The sequence below is a fragment of the Conger conger genome, chromosome 14 (assembly GCF_963514075.1).
Source record: "Conger conger chromosome 14, fConCon1.1, whole genome shotgun sequence".
Lineage (NCBI taxonomy): Eukaryota > Metazoa > Chordata > Actinopteri > Anguilliformes > Congridae > Conger > Conger conger.
This window is the reverse complement of record NC_083773.1, coordinates 32,504,900-32,527,391: the sequence shown is the minus strand read 5'-3', so window position 1 is coordinate 32,527,391 and position 22,492 is coordinate 32,504,900. Positions and strand designations below refer to the sequence as shown.

Sequence of the window (22,492 nt, the reverse complement as noted above, 5' to 3'; positions counted from 1 at the left end):
AAGTGAATTCAAATCTTCTTGCATTTAGTGTACGTGATATAGAGGGGGCTATGTCCCAAACGCTCTAAATGCATGTTGTTCCTTCGGCAAGTGATTTAATTGTCAAAATGAATGGACTGCAGCATTAATTAGGCAGCTGCTGTGCCATTTAGCAAGTGCTAGCTGTCAACATGAATTGAAAGATTACATCATAGTCTATTGATATGGGAACAATGCAATTTGTAACCTACTGCAGAATTTTCTTCATTCTGGTAACTACCCCATTAATACACATTAACAGAGTGTGTGTTTAATTACAACACCTTTATTAAGCTATCATAAGGCACTTTATGATTTCATGCAACACGAATGCTTTGTCTAGCATTGCAGCCTGGCTGGGAATAAATGTTAGCATTTAGACTCATAAAAATAGAAATATTGGAGGCAGAGCCACTTTAACACATTCCCTTCGCTTGACTTTTTCCCTCGAGCAAGATATTTCCCCAACTACAAACTTAACAGATACTCTGCAAGGGAGGATAGGATGATGAACACACCAAAACGGAATGGAACAGCCCTCACAACCTACAGTATATAGAAAGCGCCACCCTATAGTAAAATCTGTTTTTGTTTTTTTTTTCTTCCATCGGATGACTGGATGAAGTTCATGATTAATTCATAACAACCATCCTTCCATGCGCAACACCACCTGCTTTCAGTAATTATTTTAGATATTTCAGATAAGCTAATTACTGAAATCAGGTGGTGTATACCACAAGCAAATACCTGCAGATACTGCGGCCCGCAGGACGTGGAGTTGAGTAGTGCTGTCCTAGACTATTTTCCCTGCCTGAGGGGAGTGTCTGCTACAGGGTCACACCTTTCTCCAGCCAGGTGACCCTGTTGCCCTCTGATGGAGCAGAGGCTCAAACAGCAGCCAGAGGACTCTTATGAGATCTCTTGCAAGTTCCTGGGGTTTGACAGAATTAAAGGCAGCAACAAGAAATAAGGGTTTGGTTTACAAATACTATTAACTTGCCATTTTAACAGACGGAAAGGGTACCATTCATCATGTATGTATTGCGGCCAAACACGGCCATTAAAAATATTATAGTCATTCCAAAATAGCAAACATAGATTATTCCTCCTCAGCACTTATTTACAAATATTATTTACCATTGCATTCTCAACAAGCCTGCCTCTACATACTGTCTGAATGAATGTTAGTGCATACTGCCATCTTTTGGGCCACAGACAGACTGCAATCAGGCAATTACTGTAGGAAAGGACTATGGTTTAACGCCAATACCCACTGCTACCTGCTCCTGAACAGTCAGTTTCATTCACACAGATAATTTGTATGTATGAGGCAAGACTTCTAGAGGCAAATAACATCATTGGGGGCTAATGGTACTACATCCATGTACAATAAATACACATTTGAAGTATTTTTTTAAACAGTGGTTTATAACAAAACACAACACCATGATCTTCATTAAAAGCACTATTACTACTGTAAGAACATTTTAATTGGCTTACGAAATATAGCTCATATGGCAATAACTGCGTAATTTGTGCAAAGCATTAATATGTGCCCACTCCTACTAAGGTGCAGAGAGAAGCTGTCTACCAGTGGAAATGTCCACTGAACTGTAGCAAGGAGGGGGCCACACTGGATTGACAGAGCTTAGAATTGTTTCTCTTGGTGCATGTGCTGGCTGCTGACTGGAGGGAGACAGGGACTGTCCCACTCCCCCCAGCAACAGAATGTGTATATAAGCTGTAACCAAGTATAATGCATTGTTCTCCGCTTTGGAAGCGCTGGACCCGATATACATATTGTATAAAGCTGTTGAACTCTCACTTGTGCAGAGCTGTTATTGTGTTGCAGATTTGTATTCAACATAACTACTGCAGTGATTTTAAGATAAGCAAGATTAACAGATTCACGTATTCATACAAGTACTTCCTAAGAGATTTAACCAGCAGGTCAACAATTAACCATACACTCGCGTCACTTGCATACACATTCGCATTCAAGGGCACTATAACAGTCTGGATTAACCGTCACACACCATCAGTCTATATTTGAAATTGCCCTGCAGTAGTCATGACGCCAAACTAGTCCTCTTGCCACTGAGAGGTTTACGCAAACTATGCTGTAGGCCTTACTTCAGCAATTAACATGGAAGAAAGAGAGAACTGAAGTAAGATTCCTAATGCACAGCATGAGCCAGTACAAAGTTTACAAGAAACAGGATAGCGCCAAGTGGAAGTAGCACATTGACACTGGTATGCTAGCCTGCGTTTGGCAAGGCCTGCAATGCAAAGGGCAATGCACGTAGACCATCAATGAAATTATGGTCTGACAAGCATTGCTTTTGTGGTCACTCAGAAGTACAAACTCCGGGAACGAATATCAAATCCCTGCAATGACTTGAGGGATAAGACCTATTAATACCCATTTCTAATAGCTTAAACTGGGTTGCCTTGCTCATATTTTGTCACATAGAATAAACACCAGAGAGATCAGTTTCCCCCAAGACAGCATTCCAGCCTAAACAAATGAGCAGGAAATCCAGTGAAATAAATCTAAGAATTTATTTAATATACAAAACGGACATTTAGTCCTCATCCTCCTCCTCCTCCTCATCCTGGTTGATCTGGAAGTAGCGGAGCTCGTAGCTCTCCTTGGTGTTCGCCACAACGCGGAGCCAGTCTCTCAGGTTGTTCTTTTTCAGGTACTTTTTAGTGAGATACTTCAGGTACCTGCAGACAAGAAGGCAAAGAAAACACGTATCAAACGTCCCTGGATTCTGGTCTACAATAGAAAAGCCTGGCTGCGTGCTTTTGATTTTACCATACAAGTGCTTTTCAATTCAGTGTAATCCAGAGTTTCTTGGTGTAGAACATTTTTCCAGTTGGGATTAAACTATTATCCCTCAAGGAGAGGGGGGCGGATGTAAAAATTACAACAAAAACTTGGGGAGATAAAGCCTATCCTAGTTTTGATAAATTAACATATCCTGATGCAGAACACAACTCTAATTTTATTTTCATTTGTCATCTGAAGTAACAAGCAAACATCTACTCGTGTGTAAACATTTGTAACAAGTCAACTATGAATAATGGAAATTGCAAGCAAATAAAGCAGGCAGTGCCATTTTGTAGGGGGAAGCTGCGACAAACATTTCAAATTATCCCCTTGACTTGCACTCAAAACAATTCATTTTCTTTTGTTACAATTATGCCCTAAGCAATAGTAATGACAAATAGACTATATAATGCCATCTGCACATTTTGAATGGCTCTAAATTCCATGTAAAACTTAAGACTTTTGCCTAAATGCCAATCCTACTGTACCTAGACATATTCCTAATTAAGTGAGTTTCAATTGTATGATGCGTGAAAGCATGTGCAGTCAGTGTGCAATGGCAGAATTCAATTTCAATGGCTGGCTGATTTATAAGACTAAGATGTATAGGACTCGAAAGCATGTGTGTCTCTATACACAAGATGGAGGGACCATCCACACAGGGCTGGACAATAATCCATAACAATAATTATGAAATCACTGAGTGCAACAATCATCCGTTTTCTTTTTGTCTAACCCTGATGTCGGATGGCCGGCACGATTGCGATTGCACTCAAAATAATATTCAGTAATTATTGTTATGGTTCATTGTCCAGGCCAGCTTAAAAAATATTTAGCTAATTAAAAATGCAAAGGCAGGGATAATGTGACCAATCCAACCCAGTTCACATACTAACCAAAGCTGACTGCCCGGGGAGGAAGCAGCAATATTATGTGAATGAAGCCAAGTGTGATTTCTGTCCAACAGCAGTAATGTGGACTTAAGGGTGTTTATATACACACGGCTTTTCCCTTGTCCAAATACATAATTACATACACTAAGACAGTGGTATAATTAAAGTTTTTTTTGCCTCAGTACTCCAGCAATGGATTTAAAATGACATTATGAATCCGATGTTAAAGTGCAGACCATTTTTTTTTTCAGCTTTAATTTGAGGGCAATTTCTGCCATACCGAGTGATCCGTGCAGGAGACCAAAAGTAATTGGACAGTTGGTTTCTCAGACGTTTTTGATTAGTCATGGATATTCATTCGATTCCATAGTGCAGATATAACAAATCTTTGAGCATCTAGTTGATTTGAGGCTTTTGATTGCCTTTGGAGTCATTCGCGTTTGTCAACATGAGTATCAGAGTTGTGCCAATAGCACTCAAGGACTATGCATAAGAAGGGATGCGAAAAGGACATCACCTCGATCCGTATGTGGATTTCCAAAATGCAGAGAAGGTGAGGTCCCCTTATGCTTCTTTTGCCTCCCACATTATACAAAATAAGGAACGGTTGTCGCTAAAGTACTGGCATCTTAACCTCCTAAGACCTGGCGTACACATGCGCGGACTCCACATTTTGGGCTGTACAACCATAATACTTCATTCTTAAGACCGAGAGTCCACATATGTGGACATCATTTTTCTCAAAAACTACATCATGTCAAAAGATGATGCTTAGTTTTTATACTTAAAAGGTCCCAATAAGCCCAAATAGCAAAGAGAAATTAAAAATGCATACCAAAAAAGAGTGCGGGTCTTAGGAGGTTAAAATAGGCTATACAGACAGAACCGAGATGCTTTCAATTGGTATATCCAGTTAGTGATTGAAAATTGCACTGTGAGAAAAGGAACAAAGGCAAAAATCCCACACTCAGAACGCAACAGGTCACTGTAGTCACAGGGCCAGAGAGAGTCAGGCATCCGTGAATTGGCTGCTAGACATGCTGTCATTATCTTCCGAGAAAATAATGCGATCCAAAACTTGTCATAAAACAGACATACGTTCCACACATGAGCACAAGTTCAGCCATCTTACCTTTTGGAGAAGGGCACTTCAGAGGTGACAGTGATCTTGCTCTTGCTCCTTTCAATGGTCACCACACCCCCACCCAGGTTTCCTGCCCTACCGTTCACCTTGATTCTCTCCTGCAGGAACTGCTCCTGTGACAACATTGTCATAATGTCACCCCACCACCTCATTCTAACCACATCACACAACTGCTGCTACAGAGTTAACAAATGCCATTTCAAATGAGCACATCAATGCATCTGTTAAGTACATACACAGATTCAAGGGAGACTGAAGAGGAGTTCACACTTACAAAGTTGGCAGCATCCATAATGCCATCCTCCACAGGATGCGTACAGTCCAGAGTGAATTTCAGGACCTGCTTCTTCTTCTTGCCACCTTTTGGGGCAGTTTTTTTCTGCAATTGTGATGGAAGTGAAGTGACATTTCACAAAAGTACTTCAAATAGGGTACCAGACCTATAAGCATCACTTTTAATTCAACATCTCAGCTAGCTAGCATAGTTAGACATAGTAAGGTCTCACCAAGCAATACCTGACAACCTAACCAGGAGACTATTACCAACTGACAGTATTTATCAACAAGTCAGCAAGCAGCAATCAATGTCCTGCTAGTTAGCCATATTAGCTTGAATGATGCATAAGATAACTTGGCTACAATACATTATCGAATAAAACCAGCCAGTTAAGTCATGTTAAAGTCTTTGTTCTTTGCAATCGAGTTAACTTTACCATCTTATTAACAGTTATGAAGTCTACATGTAACGTTGTTCTAAAAAATAAAGTCGCTCTATGGAAACTGGCACTCAAACATTCACCAGCCAAATGGAAGCTAACGTTATGGAAGCTAGCAAATGTTTCAAGCTAACGTTAGTTAGCTACTAAGGTAATGGTAGGTGCTACATTTAAACGCGTACCGTTATCGACCTGCCCTCACCCCAAGCCTGTCTCGCAATCGAACAAACCGTTTATATGAACTATAGATGTGGACACGAGAATTTACTTAACCAAACTGATCAAAGAAACCCGCCTGGTAACCCCATAAATTACGCACCGTGCGGCGTAGCCAGCTAGTTAGCCGTAGCTACAACGTGGTTTTAAACTAGCAGGCCTCACTGGAATCTCATATTAATAACCGTCTGTAATTACATGCTCACAGAATTAAACCAAGCCTTCTGCTCTTCTGTTTAGGCCCCGAGGTTATACACATTGACAACAGCCGTTTGAAAACAGGTTTCGATTAACATTATCCGACCAATTTCATGCATTATTGAGGTAAGATAATACTAACCAGTGGCGCCATAGCGAACACCTTTCGCAGAAAGGAAGAGCAACAGCTGCGCACGCGCGTTGATGCTGGGTCAGACACAGCTAATCGATGTGATCCATGAATCTGGGTGCGATTAAACGGAGGTTTCATATTAAGATTCAGGGGAGATGGATTAAACACAACGAAAGTTAAATTAAATTATTTCTCTACATAAAAATGCATATTTTTCTCGTGTAAAGACTGTCAAAAATATATTGCATCTCATGCGTAAAGGGGTAAAAATCTTATCGGTTATATTTTATAAAACGTCCTAATATTTTAATAAAGAGTTCATAAGAATTTGTCAAAGAGGCAAATGTGACAATATGGACCAGAATTAGGTCATACATTTGTGAAAGCAATCTTTAAAATACGGTAGTACAACTGAAAAATAAATGTGTCAATATGCAATAATAAAGTGCTCGGTGAGCACTTTATTAGGTACTTATTTTTTATACTTATCTTCTGCTGCTGTAGCCTATCCACTTAAGTTATATGCCATATGATTGGCTGACTACAACAGCGAATAACAGGAATATGATTTGACCACAAGTCTTCCAACTGTCAAACAGTAAAATGGCAACAACTTATCATAGTCTAACTTTTTTGTCTTGTTTTTGTTTTTCTCAATAAGGCAATTAAATAATTATGAAAGCATATTACATTACATTACATTACATTATTGGCATTTGGCAGACGCTCTTATCCAGAGCGACGTACAACAAAGTGCATACCCATAACCAGGGATAAGTTCGCTGAAAGACCCTAGAGGTAAGTACAATTTCAACTGCTACCTGTACAACAAAGATAAGGACAAGGGCCATTTTTTTTTTTTTTTTTTTTTTTTTTTGAACAAACAAACAAACAGAGCAAAAGTCACCAAAGTTAACTATCCAAACACTGCTTACCTAGCCAACTAAAATACTGATACACAAGTCACAGAGACAACAATTAAGGTTCACAGGGAGGTAGGGAGGGATGGGGAGAGGTGCTGTTTGAAGAGGTGTGTCTTCAGCTTGCGCTTGAAGGTGGGGAGGGATTCTATAGTTCTGACCTCAACGGGGAGTTCGTTCCACCACCGTGGAGCCAGAACAGACAGTAGTCGTGAGCGTGAGGTGGAGGTTCTGAGAGGGGGAGGTGCCAAGCGGCCTGTGGAGGCTGAACGAAGAGGTCTGGCAGGGGTGTAGGGTCTGATGATTTTTTGCAGATAAGCTGGGGAAGACCCTTTAACTGCTTGGAAGGCTAGCACCAATGTTTTGAATTTGATGCGAGCCATGACAGGCAGCCAGTGGAGGGAAGTAAGCAGGGGGGTGACGTGTGAGTATTTGGGAAGGTTGAAGACCAGACGAGCTGCTGCATTCTGGATGAGTTGGAGGGGTCTGATGGCAGACGCTGGGAGGCCAGCCAAGAGGGAATTGCAGTAGTCCAGGCGGGACAGAACCATCGCTTGGACCAGGAGCTGGGTCGAGTAGGGGGTGAGAAAGGGGCGGATTCTCCGTATGTTGTATAGGAAGAACCTGCAAGACCGGGTCACCGCCGCAATGTTCTCGGAAAGGGACAGTCTGCTGTCCATCACCACGCCGAGGTTCCTTGCACTGGGTGACGGCGTGAGTGTGGTATCCCCGAGGGAAATGGAGAGATCCAGATGGGGAGAGGTATTAGCAGGGATGAATATCATTTCAGTTTTACCTGGGTTGAGCTTTAGATGGTGGTTGTCCATCCAGCTCTGGATGTCCCTCAGGCAAGCAGAGATACGGGCTGAAACCTGCGTATCAGACGGCGGGAACGAGACGAAGAGTTGGGTATCGTCCGCATAGCAGTGGTAGGATAGCCCATGTGCAGTGATCACAGGGCCAAGGGAGCGAGTGTAGAGAGAAAAAAGAAGCGGGCCAAGGACTGAGCCCTGGGGAACTCCTGTGGCGAGGGGCCGAGGTGTCGATACCGAACCAGCCCAGGCAACCTGGAAGGAGCGACCAGAGAGGTAGGACTCAATCCAGTCCAGGGCTGTGCCACAGATGCCCGTTGCTGACAGGGCAGACAGGAGGATGGAGTGATCCACAGTGTCGAAGGCAGCAGAGAGATCTAGAAGAATGAGGACAGAGGAGAGGGAGGCTGCTCGTGCGGCATGAAGTGACTCACTGACGGAGAGGAGCGCAGTCTCTGTCGAGTGGCCCGATCTGAAGCCAGACTGATGGGGGTCTAGCAGGTTGTTGTTAGAAAAGAAGGAAGAAAGTTGAGTAGAAGCGGCTCGTTCTATAGTTTTAGAAAGGAAAGGAAGAAGAGATACCGGGCGGTAGTTCTGGATGATGGAGGGATCCAGGGTAGGCTTTTTTAGCAGCGGAGTGATGTGGGCCCTCTTGGAGGATGCCGGAAAACAGCCGGAAGACAGGGAGGAGTTGACAAGGGAGGTGACAATTAAATCGCAATTGGGTGAGCGGGACTGTAAATTAACATCAATGTCATTAGAAAAAGTCATTTTGCACAAACTGTACAGTACTCAAAAAGAACAACCTTAGTTCTAACATGTGGCTCTTCTAGATGTTCCAGACAAGGCATTGGTCCTAAAAATCAGTATTAAAAAGTTAGAAGCTGGAATATTCAGATAGTTTATCAAAAACCTATTACTCAGGCAGGGACAGCAAATTGACCAGGCAGGAAATGTGGGTAAAATTGGCTGCATCATTAAGCAACAAGGCCTAAATTGAATTTAGCAACAGTATTACAATATGCTTTTCCACAAGTCATCTGCTACCACGTCTCATGTCATCCTCCATGTACAGCATAGAACATTTTAATATAATGATGGGGAATGGGGAATACACAACAGAGCATACTCTCAACTTCAACAACCAAATCTTCTTTTGGGTCTGATGGAGGTCAGTTTATGGCCTCAGACGTGCAAAGCCTGTGAGAAAAGATTCAGGCTCATGAGTCGGTTCCAGCCACAGACCGTATGAAAACGGTTCCGACTGCCCAGACACCTCCTTCTGAGTTTGAGGAGCCAGAACTCATGGCATCCGCAAGCCGGTCCTGTCCAATTCCAGACCGTGTTCCAGTGCTTTCCTTCATCAGCTTCTTTAGGACTGGCACAGGACAGTGAAAACATATTGCCATCACCCTCCTGGATAATTCCAGATAACGATCATTTCATAACATTGCCCCCAGTTTAATGTCAAACCATTTTTGTTTTATCTGTTCCATAGTATGTGGAATTTGAGAGAGTTTACAACAGCAGCAATATCTACCCAGGCTTTAGTCTTCCCCGACCCTGACATTCCACTCCTTACCCCAACTTTACTCCGCGATGTGTAGCTATACAGCACCACCGCACCACATTTTACACCGTTAGTTTTTTATTCCAGTCCTATGTGGTGCATACATAGATTATGTAGCCTATATTAATTTGTAACAAACTATGTCTAGATGTTAGTTTGCCACATCCGTTTGCCACATCTCTTTATATTTCTCCACCAGGACAATCCATTTTTCCTTTTCCATTTTTGAACAGAAACATGACAAATAAGTTCACCCCTGAAAACATCATGGCAAAGAAGTGGCCTCCCATTTAATGTCAGAGGTTGACGTGAGGGCCTGCAGCGTAGTGGTTAAGGTAAATGACTGGGACACACAAGGTCGGTGGTTCTAATCCCGGTGTAGCCACAATAAGATCCGCACAGCCCTTGAGCAAGGACCTTAACCCTGCATTGCTCCAGGGAAGGATTGTCTCCTGCTTAGTATAATCAACTGTACGTCGCTCTGGATAAGAGCGTATGCCAATAATGTAATGTAATTTTGGTCATTCCAATATGACGTGAACGTCATAGTGCATGGAACTTGATATAGCAAGACTATATTTTGTGAATAATATAGTACAATTACTTGGCATTTATCAACATGCACACACGGAATACGAAAAAACCGCTGCGTCTGTGCGTTTTGATTCCGATCACGCATACATTTTCACAGATTCTTGATAAATGAGGCCCATTGAGTGCAGACCTGAGTGCAACTATTTGGGATATTGTGAACGTTCAGATGTAAATAAGCATAGACAGTCATGAATTCTTCATATCAGGAATAAGTTGAAAGATCCACGTAATTCCTGAACGACTTCAATTCTAAAACTGGATGGTTTGCACCGCCCGAAACTTACCGAGGTCCATCAAAAACATTCAGACAAGTTTTTTTTCTGTATCGCTTCCCTAAATCAATAACCTTTATTAAAATACAATTAAACACATTTCACCAATGTAGTGAATAATTACACTCAAAAATGATCATGGAAGCTCTCACAAATTGATTCAAGAAAGTGAAGGCAATCCATGTTTGAGTGCAGTATGCAAACACACTGTGTGGTATTCAAATCAACAAAACAAAAATCAAGCAATATCAGGCCAGCTATTGTTCCCGGTATATGGCCATAACTTGGCCATTACATATGCAGCCTTCCACTCATCACAAACCTCAGTGCAATGACAGTCAAAAGTGATGATTTCAGGCAACTGGAATAAGACCCAAATGATGCCATTAGTGCACAGCATCAGAATCTCTTCAAATGTTTCACTGCAGAGCTTAGAGAGCTTGGTTCACACTTTGGAATGATAACATCCAGCAATGATTCTTCAGACGTAATTTTGCAGCTGTGTAGCCCTCCATTTTCTCAACATTTTTAAATGTTGAGAAAATGCTGTGCCGCAATTATTCAGACCCAGAGCTCATTATTAGCACATTATTTACCATAAGTGGCAAAAATCTGCACAAATCACTATGTATCTGGAATTTACACCACTGAAACACGCAAAATAACTTTGTATTCACAGGCATTTTAAAATGAGCTCCTGCTACATGCAAAAAGAGCGAATGGCTCCTTGAGTCTGGACCACAAACACAGATTTTCTTAGCTATAGCCAGGTTCCACTTGTCCATCAAACACAGGGGAGAAGAAATTAATATAATATCATATAAATTCATATAATCTTCACTAATCATTCCTGATCCATTTACTGGTAACATTTGCCAGAACAATTATGGTAAAATCTTGGTAATCTATGCATGTATACACTACCTCCAACTAACCTTCAGCAAATTTTATATATTATATATTTGTCACAACTCTATGACCACTGAGATCCAGCCTATCCGATACATGACACCACATGAAACCATTTTTTGGAAATTCAAATCCAATTAGGCACAAGTTCCTCTCTAGTGACAGAAAGCCCTCTTGCTCTCAGACTTACCCATCAGTAACTGAACACTAAGAAAACAAACAGGAAAATCAGGAGATCCACAGGGATTGAATAAAAACTGTAAACAAGCATGGAGACATGGAGTGGTTGGTTGAGGGTTTGCCGAGAGACAGGAAGAGGTATGGGCACTTTTGCTGGGGGGCGTGCTTGTTGGGGGCAGGGGGCGGAGCTCCACAGTGCTCAGCATATCAGTGTCTCTGGTTGCCTGGCACAGGCACTGGGCACTCCATGCAGCCAAGGGGCGGAGCCACAGTGTCAGACTGCCAGCTCCCGCTAACTCAGAGCCAGTCTGAGGAGGCTTTGGCATGTTTCATTAAATATGTTGTGTCTTTGTCACTGCCTCTATAGCCAGTTCAGGGTTCCACACACATGCCCTGGATGAAGGGCAGGCCTGTAGGTACCTTGCGTTTGTACTCAAAGTACTCTTCTCCAAAAAAGAGAATGAGAGACATCTCCTCTTCCTCAATGCGCTCCCGAAAGAAACGCCAGCTGGCCAACGTGTAGCCCAGCACGCACACAGGGTTACAGAGCACCACCTGCAAACAAACACACAACCACAAAATAATGCTTTAAATGCCAGAGACCAGACTGAGCCAAGGGAGGAAAGAATGAGACCAGTGACACATTAAGAATCAATATCCTGGGCTACCAAATACCTCTTGATGTCAGAATGTTAATATGTGGGTGCAAGAGTCCCATGAAGCACAAGCCTTTGTAAAAACACAATAGTATGTTCATCTGTAGAATTATTAACATATCTGTGTGCATTTTCCTTTTGCAGTATTTCCAGGTACCTGCGTGCCAATACTCCAGTAGAACCAGCCCACATAGGATGGGTGTCTGAAGCAGGAGTACACGCCCGAGGTCACCAGCACGTGGCTCTGGGCCTTCTCGTTCTGGACGATGTGGTTGAAGTTGGAGCCGGCGGTCAGCATGGCCGACTTTCTCAGGCACTCCCCACACACCACCATCAGCAGTCCCATCAGACTTACCCAGCGCCACTGCTTCAGCCCTGAGGCACAGAGACAGGTGCAACGTCACTCCACACACACTTCCCCTTACACACATACACGCACACACCAAGCAATATTATGACAAAGGGGAAGAGGACTAATGTCAAGAATGCAATGGGATGTCTTAAATATGCTTTTCAAAACTTTGATGAGAATAAATAAATGACACATTTCATAAGTGCAGATAACGCCTGAGCCAAGAGCAGAGAGGATGCTGTCCAGGGACCCCTTCCTTTCAAAGACCGTGCTAGTGCATTACAGCTTTAATCCACAAGCCCTTGAGCCAGGAAGCTCCTGGTGTAAATCAGGTGAGCAAATCAAAACATAACTGCTCATTTAGGCTCAGTATCAGAACTTTAGTCATATGAATTTGGTTTAAGGACATTCTGACATATCCAGTATTTCATTTTATATATGAGAGTAGTCACCTGTATCACCTCCATTTTTAATGTGTGTATCTGCATAACAGTGGAAGTGCTATGCTTACAAATAAAGTGACCAAAGGGCAAAATACAAATTGAGAGCAAGATTAGCCCTAGTAAAGGTCCTCGAGGAGCTCCACAGGTAATACAAGTGATGGAAGAAGATGACTGGATAATTGACTGCCACAAAAGTAAGAATTGAACCAACTCAGTATTTAGCTAGCGTAAACACTATACTCCCGTCGAAGAGAACTAAAGAAGAAGCATTATTAGGGAACATTCATTAACACGCAATTTACAACTCTAACCAAAGCAATTTCAGTAAACTGAGAGCAGACACCAATGGAACAAAAACAAGGTGATTAAGATTAACATAAGATTTAATAGGGCATCAATGGACAAGGCATAACTATTGATACGCACACACTGAACACCACAATGGACAGAGGTCAGACCTGGGAACAGAAGAATCTCCACAGTGAACTCCACCCAGGAGGACAGGGCAGCCACAGTGTACTCCAGGCTGTGGTTGAGGAGAAAAGAGTCCAAGGACAGACTTTGGGGGTTAATCATGGCCGTCACCAAGTATTCAGAGTAGTGGAAGAAGGACAAGGAGCACATGTACCTGCAAGTAAACACAAACAGTGTAAGTGTCTGACACCATGTTTCAAGATATGGAGTCACTTAATGTACTAGTCCAGCATACAGTAAGTACAGGCTGGGGTGAAAGGACAGCCTACATTTTAAATGGTGCAGGTCACAGTTTGATCTCCCTGCATGCATTCATTTAAATGGGAAATGCGCAGGTGAAATGTATAAAAGTGGTATTTTCAATAGTTTACCAGCCAAAGTGTGTCCATGTTGTCTGAGTCAAACTGACAAGCAGACCACAACCAAAGGTAAAGCCAAGAAAGCAAGCCCGCACAGCAACCTGAAGGAGCAGACAAGAGCAGTGGGTGGGAGAAAGAGAAACGCTATCATTAAGAGTCAGCAATGTCGACAAGGTAAGTAACTTTCTGCTCCAGAGGTGGGAAGTCCAGGGGTCAGAAAGTAAAAGTCCTGCCAAGTGTTTCTTCCACCCATGAACTCAGACTGCAGATTTCTGTAATTAATTCTACCTGCTAACTGAAGAATTGTCCCAATTAGCTAATCCAGTTGACTGGAGCAACATAAATGACTGAGGATGACTTATTCTCTGCTCATACCGACTGTGCTACTATGACGGTTAGCTACTTAACGTAAAATCAATGGAATCTTCCACACAATGAAAGTATGATTTTCGAACTATCATGATCTAGCCTATTTCGAGTAATAGATATCAGAGTTTTCCATAGAGGAGACAGCCATGCCGGGTCACTAGATATACCCAACGTCAGTAGGATTGGCTTTAAATGTGCTAGCTACATACATTATGTTAGCCACAGGTGCCAAATATCGCAGTCGATGTCAGGAAAATAACAGAACAGTAAAAAACACTATGTACATAACTGAATGCGGTTAGCGCGTGTGTTTATCCTTACCTTATAAATTGGTCCTTTGTACAGGACAAGAACTAAACCGTTAATCACCACCAGATACACAGCAATGGCTATTTTGCCCCATGTGCCGGTTAAGTAATCTGATGCCAAGGCCACGCGTGCTGCCACCGACGAAATAATGGGAATTAAAACAACACAGAATCCCAATATGAAGCATTTTATACTAACTCGCCCCTCTAACACTGTCCTATTACCTGCCATGTTGGAAAGTTCGTTCTCACTGGGTAAACATCGCGAGGTTTCTCGGTGCGACGCCCTGAAAACCTCAGAGGATGCTCCGGCCAAATAAGTAATTGAGATAAGCATTTGTCTCCCTCTGGTGGATGGTAGTCATTGTGAAAGAACTCAATCTGTGAGTTCAATTTGTTCTCATAATTCCAATTAGGTTGTATGTTAATGTAAAACAATTGGTAATATATAAGGCTATAATGATCACTCTTTATATATTTGCTCATAAGCATAGTCCCTCAGGAGGCTAGTGTTACTTAGCCTCAAAGGGGGGCTCGAAGCAAGTGCATTACAAATAAGTAGAGATAATGAGGATGTAGTTCCACAAACAAGACAAGAACATACATCACAATGAAAAAAAAGAACACATTAATTAATCAAACTTCACTGTGGGAATTTTCCTGGTGAGTTTCAGCTTGACCAACGTTGGACCAACACTGGATGTAGTGTATGATGCATTCCCAAATCCATAGTGCAATGGAGAATAGTGTATGTACAGTCAGGTCCATAAATATTGGGACACAATTCTCATCTTTTTGGCTCTATACACCACCACAATGGATTTGAAATGAAACGAACAAGATGTGCTTTAACTGCAGACTTTCAGCTTTAATTTGAGGGTATTTACATCCAAATCAGGTGAACGGTGTAGGAATTACAACAGTTTGTATATGTGCCTCCCACTTTTTAAGGGACCAAAAGTAATGGGACAAACTAACAATCATAAATAAAACTTTCACTTTTTAATACTTGGTTGCAAATCCTTTGCAGTCAATTACAGCCTGAAGTCTGGAACGCATAGACATCACCAGACGCTGGGTTTCATCCCTGGTGATGCTCTGTTAGGCCTCTACTACAACTGTCTTCAGTTCCTGCTTGTTCTTGGGGCATTTTCCCTTCAGTTTTGTCTTCAGCAAGTGAAATGCATGTTCAATCGGATTCAGGTCAGGTGACTGACTTGGCCATTGCATAACATTCCACTTCTTTGCCTTAAAAAACTCTTTGGTTGCTTTCGTAGTATGCTTCGGGTCATTGTTCATCTGCACTGTGAAGTGCCGTCCAATGAGTTCTGAAGCATTTGGCTGAATATGAGCAGATAATATTGCCCGAAACACTTCAGAATTCATCCTGCTGCTTTTGTCAGCAGTCACATCATCAATAAATACAAGGGAACCAGTTCCATTGGCAGCCATACAGGACCACGCCATGACACTACCACCACCATGCTTCACTGATGAGGTGGTATGTTTTGGATCATGCGCAGTTCCTTTCCTTCTCCATACTCTTCTCTTCCCATCATTCTGGTACAAGTTGTTCCAGAACTGTAAAGGCTTTTTTAGATGTTGTTTGGCAAACTCTAATCTGGTCTTCCTGTTTTTGAGGCTCACCAACGGTTTACATGTTGTGGTGAACCCTCTGTATTCACTCTGGTTAAGTCTTCTCTTGATTGTTGACTTTGACACACATACACCTACCTCCTGGAGAGTGTTCTTGATCTGGCCAACTGTTGTGAAGGGGTTTTTCTTCACCAGGGAATGAATTCTTCTGTCATCCACCACAGTTGTTTTCCGTGGTCTTCCGGGTCTTTTGGTGTTGCTGAGCTCACCGTTGCGTTCTTTCTTTTTAAGAATGTTCCAAATAGTTGATTTGGCCACACCTAATGTTTTTGCTATCTCTCTGATGGGTTTGTTTTGATTTTTCAGCCTAATGATGGCTTGCTTCACTGATAGTGACAGCTCTTTGGATCTCATATTGAGAGTTGACAGCAACAGATTCCAAATGCAAATAGCACACTTGAAATTAACTCTAGACCTTTTATCTGCTCCTTGTAAATGAGATAATGAGGGAATAACACACACCTGGCTATGGAACAGCTGAGCAGCCAATTGTCCCATTACTTTTGGTCCCTTAAAAAGTGGGAGGCACATATAGAAACTGTTGTAATTCCTTCACCGTTCACCTGATTTGGATGTAAATACCCTCAAATTAAAGCATATCTTGTTTGTTTAATTTCAAATCCATTGTGGTGGCCAAAAAAGAGGAGAATTGTGTCGATGTCCCAATATTTATGGACCTGACTGTATGTATGTATGTGAAGAAGGTATTTATGAATGTGCTGAGGTTAACAAGCCTTCCTCACCCCTGTATCCTGAACTGTATCCTCAACTATTCATTTCTCCATTCCTGAACACACAATTAAAAATGGATATGTATCCATGTCTTACCTTCATCCATATTATTTCTTAAAGCCAACACTGTACAGAGTCAACACTCTTTCTCTTGCTCCTTCTTTCGCTACCATGTTTCTCATTCTGTATTTATTGAATGTCCCACAAGTCTGTGCAGACATAATTTAGTACGTCTGCTAAACCGGGACAGAAAGGGCTGGCACCCCAATCTGTGTCCTCTGAGAGGAGGACGCCCAAACAAGCTACGATGAACTTAATGGAAAAATACCCCCAGGGGTGCCCGAGAGGGGGGGAGGATGAGCACCCCAATCGGACGGATACAACGGCAACTGACCCAGGCAACGAACAAACGACTATGAGCAAGCAGTGTACATGCGGCAAAGTCTGCAAGAACATCCATGGCTTGAAGATCCACCGAGCAAGGATGAAATGTCCGATGGGAGCAGAAGCAACACAACGCACAGGTGTTCAACCTGGTGAGACGCAGGAGGGGCCAGGCCCGGAGTCACCCCACAGTGCCCAGAACCTCCAAGTGTTGTCAGGAGGCGGATCAAATGGCCTGCAGCGAGCATGACTTCACTGTGGAAGCAGTTTGATGACGATGTCGACCAAATTCTGGAGGCGACGGCAAAGGGAGAAGCCAATCGTTGTCAGCATCGCGGCTGAACGGTTCGGTGAAGAGGAGAAGAAAAGCTCCGGAACACCCTACACAAAGAACCAAAGAGCTGTTAAGATCCATAACATCAGGCAGGAGATGAAAACGCTTAAGTCCCAGCACAAGGTGGCAGGAGAAGAGGAGCGCATTGGCCTGGCCCAGCTAATGAGCATCCTAAGGAAAAAGATCACGATTCTCCGCCGAGCAGAGTGGCATCGGAGGCGGCGTCGTGAGAGGGCACGTAAACGTGCCGCCTTTATCGCCAACCCCTTCAAGTTTATGAAGGACCTTCTGGGGCAGAAGCGCAGTGGGAAACTTGCCTCCTCGCAGGAAGACATAGACCAATATCTCACTCGGACGTACAGCGATCCTGAGAGAGAGCAGGAGTTGGGAGAGTGCGACATCCTTATAGACCCCCCTGAACCCGAAGTGCAGTTCGACAAGTCGGAGCTGCAGCTAAAGGAAGTCAGAGAGGTTGTACGCAAAGCGAGGGCTAGCTCTGCTCCAGGACCAAGTGGCACTTCATACAAAGTGTACAAGAACTGCCCCAAACTCATGCGAGTGTTCTGGAGAAGGGGGAAGATCCCAGAACAATGGCGAGTGGCTGAAGGGGTGTGGATCCCGAAGGAGGAAAACTCCACCCAGCTAGACCAGTTCCGCATCATCTCCCTGCTGTGTGTCGAGGCGAAGGTCTTCTTCAGTGCCATTTCCAGACGGCTGAGCACCTACCTGGTAAAGAACACCTACATTGATACATCAGTCCAGAAGGGTGGCATTGCAGGAATGCCAGGCTGTATGGAACACACCGGTGTGGTGACACAGCTAATCCGGGAGGCCAGAGAGAACAAAGGCAATCTGTCAGTGTTATGGCTCGACCTGGCGAAGGCATTCGGCTCCATTCCTCACAAGCTGGTCCAGTTCACTCTGATGAAACATCATGTCCCCAGCAGGTGTAGAGACCTCATCGCTGACTACTACAACAACTTCAGGATGAGGGTTTCTTCAGGAGCAACATCATCATCTTGGCATAAGGTGGAGGTTGGCATTATCACAGGGTGTACTATCTCTGTGACGCTGTTCCCCCTCGCCATGAACATGCTCATCAAGTCTGCTGAGCCAGAGTGCAGAGGGCCCCGATCAAAATCCGGTCAACGGCAGCCACCCATCAGGGCATTCATGGATGACCTCACAGTCACGACAGAATCAGTCCCAGGCTGCCGGTGGATTCTGAAGGGTCTCGTGAAGCTGGTGGAGTGGGCCCGGATGCATTTTAAACCAGCCAAATCAAGATCTATGGTGCTGAAGAAAGGGAGGGTGGAGGACAAGGTCCGGTTTAACATCTCAGGCAAAGCCATCCCTACCATCACAGAGAAGCCAGTCAAGAGCTTGGGCAAGATTTTTGACAGCTCTCTGAGAGACACATCATCAATTTAGTCCACCTGCACTGAGTTGGATGGCTGGCTGAAAACCGTGGACAAGTCAGGCCTTCCGGGGAAGTTTAAAGCCTGGGTGTACCAGCACGGCATTCTCCCCAGGATCCTGTGGCCCCTCCTTGTCTATGCCTTCCCAATCTCAGCGGTTGAGACCCTGGAGAGGAAGGTCAGCAAACACCTCCGAAGATGGCTTGGGTTACCAAAGAGCCTGAGCAGCATCGCTCTCTATGGGCGTAACAACAAGCTACAGCTGCCCTTTAGATCCTTGGAGGAGGAATTCAAGGTGACGAGAGCTAGAGAAGTGGTGCAGTATAGGGACTCGAGTGACCCAAAGGTGGCCAACGCTGGGATCCAAGTGAGGACTGGCAGGAAGTGGAGAGCAGAGGATGCTGTCCAAGAAGCAGAGGCCAGGCTACGTCACAGGAACCTTGTGGGAGTGGTCACACGGGGCCGAGCTGGGCTAGGGTCCTTCCCAACTCCTCAATTGAACACCAGGGGAAAGGAGAGGCGGTGCCTTGTCCAGGAGGAGGTGAGAGCAGCAGAGGAGGAGACAAGATCCTGCAGGGCAGTGGGGATGAAACAACAGGGAGCTTGGACAAGATGGGAGAATGCGATGGAGAGGAAAGTGACCTGGACTGAGCTCTGGAGAGCCGAGCCTCAACGCATCAAATTCCTCATCCAGGCAGTCTACGACGTGCTTCCAAGCCCGTCAAACCTGCACACATGGGGCTTAGCAGAGACATCGGCGTGCCCCTTGTGTTCCAAGCAAGGAACCCTAGAACACATCCTCAGCTGCTGTACCAGGGCACTTGGAGATGGAAGGTACCGTTGGAGGCATGACCAAGTCCTTAAGACCATTGCTGAAGCCATCAGCGCTGGACTTCTGTGGGCAAAGCAGTTCCGACCCTCCAAGAGAACCATCGCCTTTGTCAGAGCTGGGGAGCAGGCAACCCCTGCCAGAAGAACATCTGCTGGCATCCTGACCTCTGCAAGAGACTGGCAGCTGCTGGTGGACCTCGAACGACAGCTGAAGTTCCCCAGTCACATTGCTGCTACCACCCTGCGGCCAGACATTGTCCTCGTGTCTGAGTCCACCAAGCAAGCGGTGATGCTGGAGCTGACGGTCCCATGGGAAGATCGCTTGGAAGAAGCCTTTGAGAGGAAACTCTCCAAGTACGCGGGACTGGTCAGTGATTGTCAGCAGGCTGGGTGGAGAGCAAGGTGTCTACCGGTGGAGGTCGGATGCAGGGGTTTCGCAGCCCGTTCTTTAGCCAGAGCCTTCAGTAGCTTAGGAATCGTGGGAGAGAGGAAGAGGAGAGCCATCCGCAGTACCACCGATGCGGCAGAGAGAGCCTCAAGATGGCTGTGGCTCAAAAGAGGAGAGCCATGGAGTCATGGTAGCTAGCCATCTGGACACAAGCCGGGGTCTGATCAGCCCCGGTTGGGTCACCTGGAGGAGGGTGTATGATGTTGAAAGACCCGAAACACCCGATGATTCCAGGAACATCACTGAAGATGTGTCCAGAGGCATCAGTAGATGTATGTACACAGTACGAGTTATGTACATTATTTTACTCAATGGGAAACTCTCTTTTATTTGGTCAGCTTTGAATAGACCTGAGTTGAACTGTTCCTAGTTTCATTTGGGTTACATAGTATACAGGAAGCTACTTCAATAAAAACCCACATTAAGGTTGGTTTCTTGCAGTCTTGTGGCTATTCAGTTGCTTTTATTCGCCGTTTTATTCATACTAGCTCTCTCTACTAATGGCTCCAGTTTAAGTGGATATACTAGACTTATTTGTTATACTTCTAGTGCTGTAGCCTATCCACTTAGAGTTATGATGCGTTGTGTGTTCAGAGATGCTCTTCTGCATACCACTGTTGTATTGTGTGGTTATTTGCGTTACTGTCACCTTCCTTTAGCTTTGACCAGTCTGGCCCTTCTTCTCTGGCCTCTCTCATTAACAACACGTTTTTACCCGCAGAACTGCTGCTCACTGGATGTTTTTTGTTCCATTCTCTGTAAACTCTAGAGACTGTTGTGTGCGAAAATCCCAGGAGATAAGCATTTTCTAAGATACTCAAACCACCTTGTTTAGCATCAACAATCATTCCACAGTCAATTAGATCACATTTTTTTCTCCATCCCGATGGTTGATGTGAACATCAACAGTTCCTGACCCATGTCTGCATGATTTTATGCATTGCACTGCTGCCACACAATCAGCTAATTAGATAATCGCATGAATAAGTAGGTGTACAGATGTTCCTAATAAAGTGCTCAGCAAGTGTACATAGGGACATATCTCTTCTCAATATCTATCACACACTCTCTTTTGTGGTTTAATTAAATGAAAGACATCCCCTAGGGCGGTAATTATAACTCTGACTCTCCAGCCCGCCTCATTTAAACACTGTCCTTGTAAAGGTCAATGTCCTGGCTGTGCTGACAGTGGAGAGGAGTGGAGGTGTTAATTCCAGAGCCAGGGGCTTCTCAGGTACTTTAACCACACAGACAGTTCCTCTCAAACTCACCGCAGAAACTGCAATTATCATAAAACAGGAACACGTCCAGCAGGTTTAATGTTGTTCCTCAGGCTGATATACTGCTTTTTCTCTTCCTCTCTGGCTGTGGCATGAAATTATCAATTATTTTGTCAGACCTCACAGGGGGTGGTTTGGGCTGGTTGGCCTGGACTGTAACCACAGTGTTGAAAGTGCAGAGTCCCTATACATATTGTTGCAATGATACAGTTGCTACAAAAGTAGACTATGTTGCAATGACTGCTGTATCAACATAATATCTATATGCACATACATGAGAGTGCAACACAACATTTTTTGTCTAATTTTCAGTCTGCCTCTTGGATGAGCTGGGACAAACAATTGAACTACATGTGAATTGTTTCATTACAAATCCATCTCAAACATTATGGGGATCAATGTACATGCATAGCATTCATTTTTAGAACACACTGTTGAGTTGAGTTGAGTAACGTATAGATTTCATAACCTAGTCTGTTTTGACATGCATGAGAATACTTCCGTAGGACCCAGGACTCAGTGGCACAGCTGATGAAGATGAGTCTGGAAGAGACCTTGTGTTTGTTATTAATCAACCTGATCTGTAGCCAGCCCTCTCCTTCTTGACCTCAATCCATGCTCATTAAACACGCCGCAGGGTTTATTTGAGAAACATGTCACACAGAGAGGGGGTGGGGGTTGAGAGAGGATGATAACTGTCTTCAATGACTGTTCAATATCAGCCCTGTTAATTATGTGGAGAACAAAAAATTCACAAACATCACAACACAATACAAATATAGCACAGACTGCTCACCTAACAGAATAGACCAAGATAATATAGACTAGTCAACTTCGAACAAACCTCAAACCCACTGATTGCATTAGAGCTGAAAACATAAAGCTCTCAGATTTCTTTGATAGACAGGAAGGCAAGGCACATCCCCAGAACTCAGATTAAATTCAGTATTTTGAGCAAGAGGAGAAAGGAGAAGAAGCTAAGAGAAGATGAGAGTGGAAACGAAAAGAAGATGGACAGGCTAGCACTGGAAATAGTG

At 43.9% G+C, this 22,492-nt stretch overlaps 2 protein-coding genes and 1 pseudogene across 2 annotated transcripts; 1 reads left to right on the top strand and 2 right to left on the bottom strand.

The window, feature by feature from the left end:
- Positions 1-2,561: 2,561 nt before the first annotated feature.
- rpl22 (ribosomal protein L22) lies at positions 2,562-6,284 on the bottom strand. Its single transcript, XM_061219937.1, has 4 exons — positions 6,164-6,284; positions 5,166-5,270; positions 4,880-5,004; positions 2,562-2,748 (listed from the first exon to the last, which is right to left on the bottom strand). The coding sequence occupies exons 1-4, from the start codon at positions 6,173-6,175 to the stop codon at positions 2,604-2,606; spliced, it is 387 nt and encodes a 128-aa protein (XP_061075921.1). The 5' UTR covers positions 6,176-6,284; the 3' UTR covers positions 2,562-2,603.
- Positions 6,285-10,368: 4,084 nt separating this feature from the next.
- LOC133110430 (protein-S-isoprenylcysteine O-methyltransferase-like) lies at positions 10,369-14,639 on the bottom strand. The gene is made up of 5 exons (XM_061220527.1): positions 14,386-14,639; positions 13,708-13,796; positions 13,321-13,490; positions 12,225-12,442; positions 10,369-11,966 (listed from the first exon to the last, which is right to left on the bottom strand). Exons 1-5 carry the CDS (start codon positions 14,602-14,604, stop codon positions 11,784-11,786), a joined length of 879 nt encoding a protein of 292 aa, XP_061076511.1. The 5' UTR covers positions 14,605-14,639; the 3' UTR covers positions 10,369-11,783.
- A 2,428-nt stretch (positions 14,640-17,067) lies between these two features.
- On the top strand, positions 17,068-20,376 carry LOC133109448 (uncharacterized; annotated as a pseudogene).
- The last annotated feature ends 2,116 nt before the right edge of the window (positions 20,377-22,492 follow it).

Bases quoted from the DNA above. Each gene is read 5' to 3' on its own strand.
- rpl22 (XM_061219937.1), bottom strand. The intron at 5,005-5,165 runs GTAAGTGTGAAC...ATGTTGTCACAG, and splicing joins TTATGGATGCTGCCAACTTT to GAGCAGTTCCTGCAGGAGAG. The intron at 2,749-4,879 runs GTAAGATGGCTG...TCTTGTCTGCAG, and splicing joins GAAGTGCCCTTCTCCAAAAG to GTACCTGAAGTATCTCACTA.
- LOC133110430 (XM_061220527.1), bottom strand. From the start codon at position 14,604: ATGGCAGGTAATAGGACAGTGTTAGAGGGGCGAGTTAGTATAAAATGC. The intron at 13,797-14,385 runs GTAAGGATAAAC...CTGCTCCTTCAG, and splicing joins ACAAAGGACCAATTTATAAG to GTTGCTGTGCGGGCTTGCTT. The intron at 12,443-13,320 runs GTCTGACCTCTG...TCTGTGCCTCAG, and splicing joins GGAGATTCTTCTGTTCCCAG to GGCTGAAGCAGTGGCGCTGG.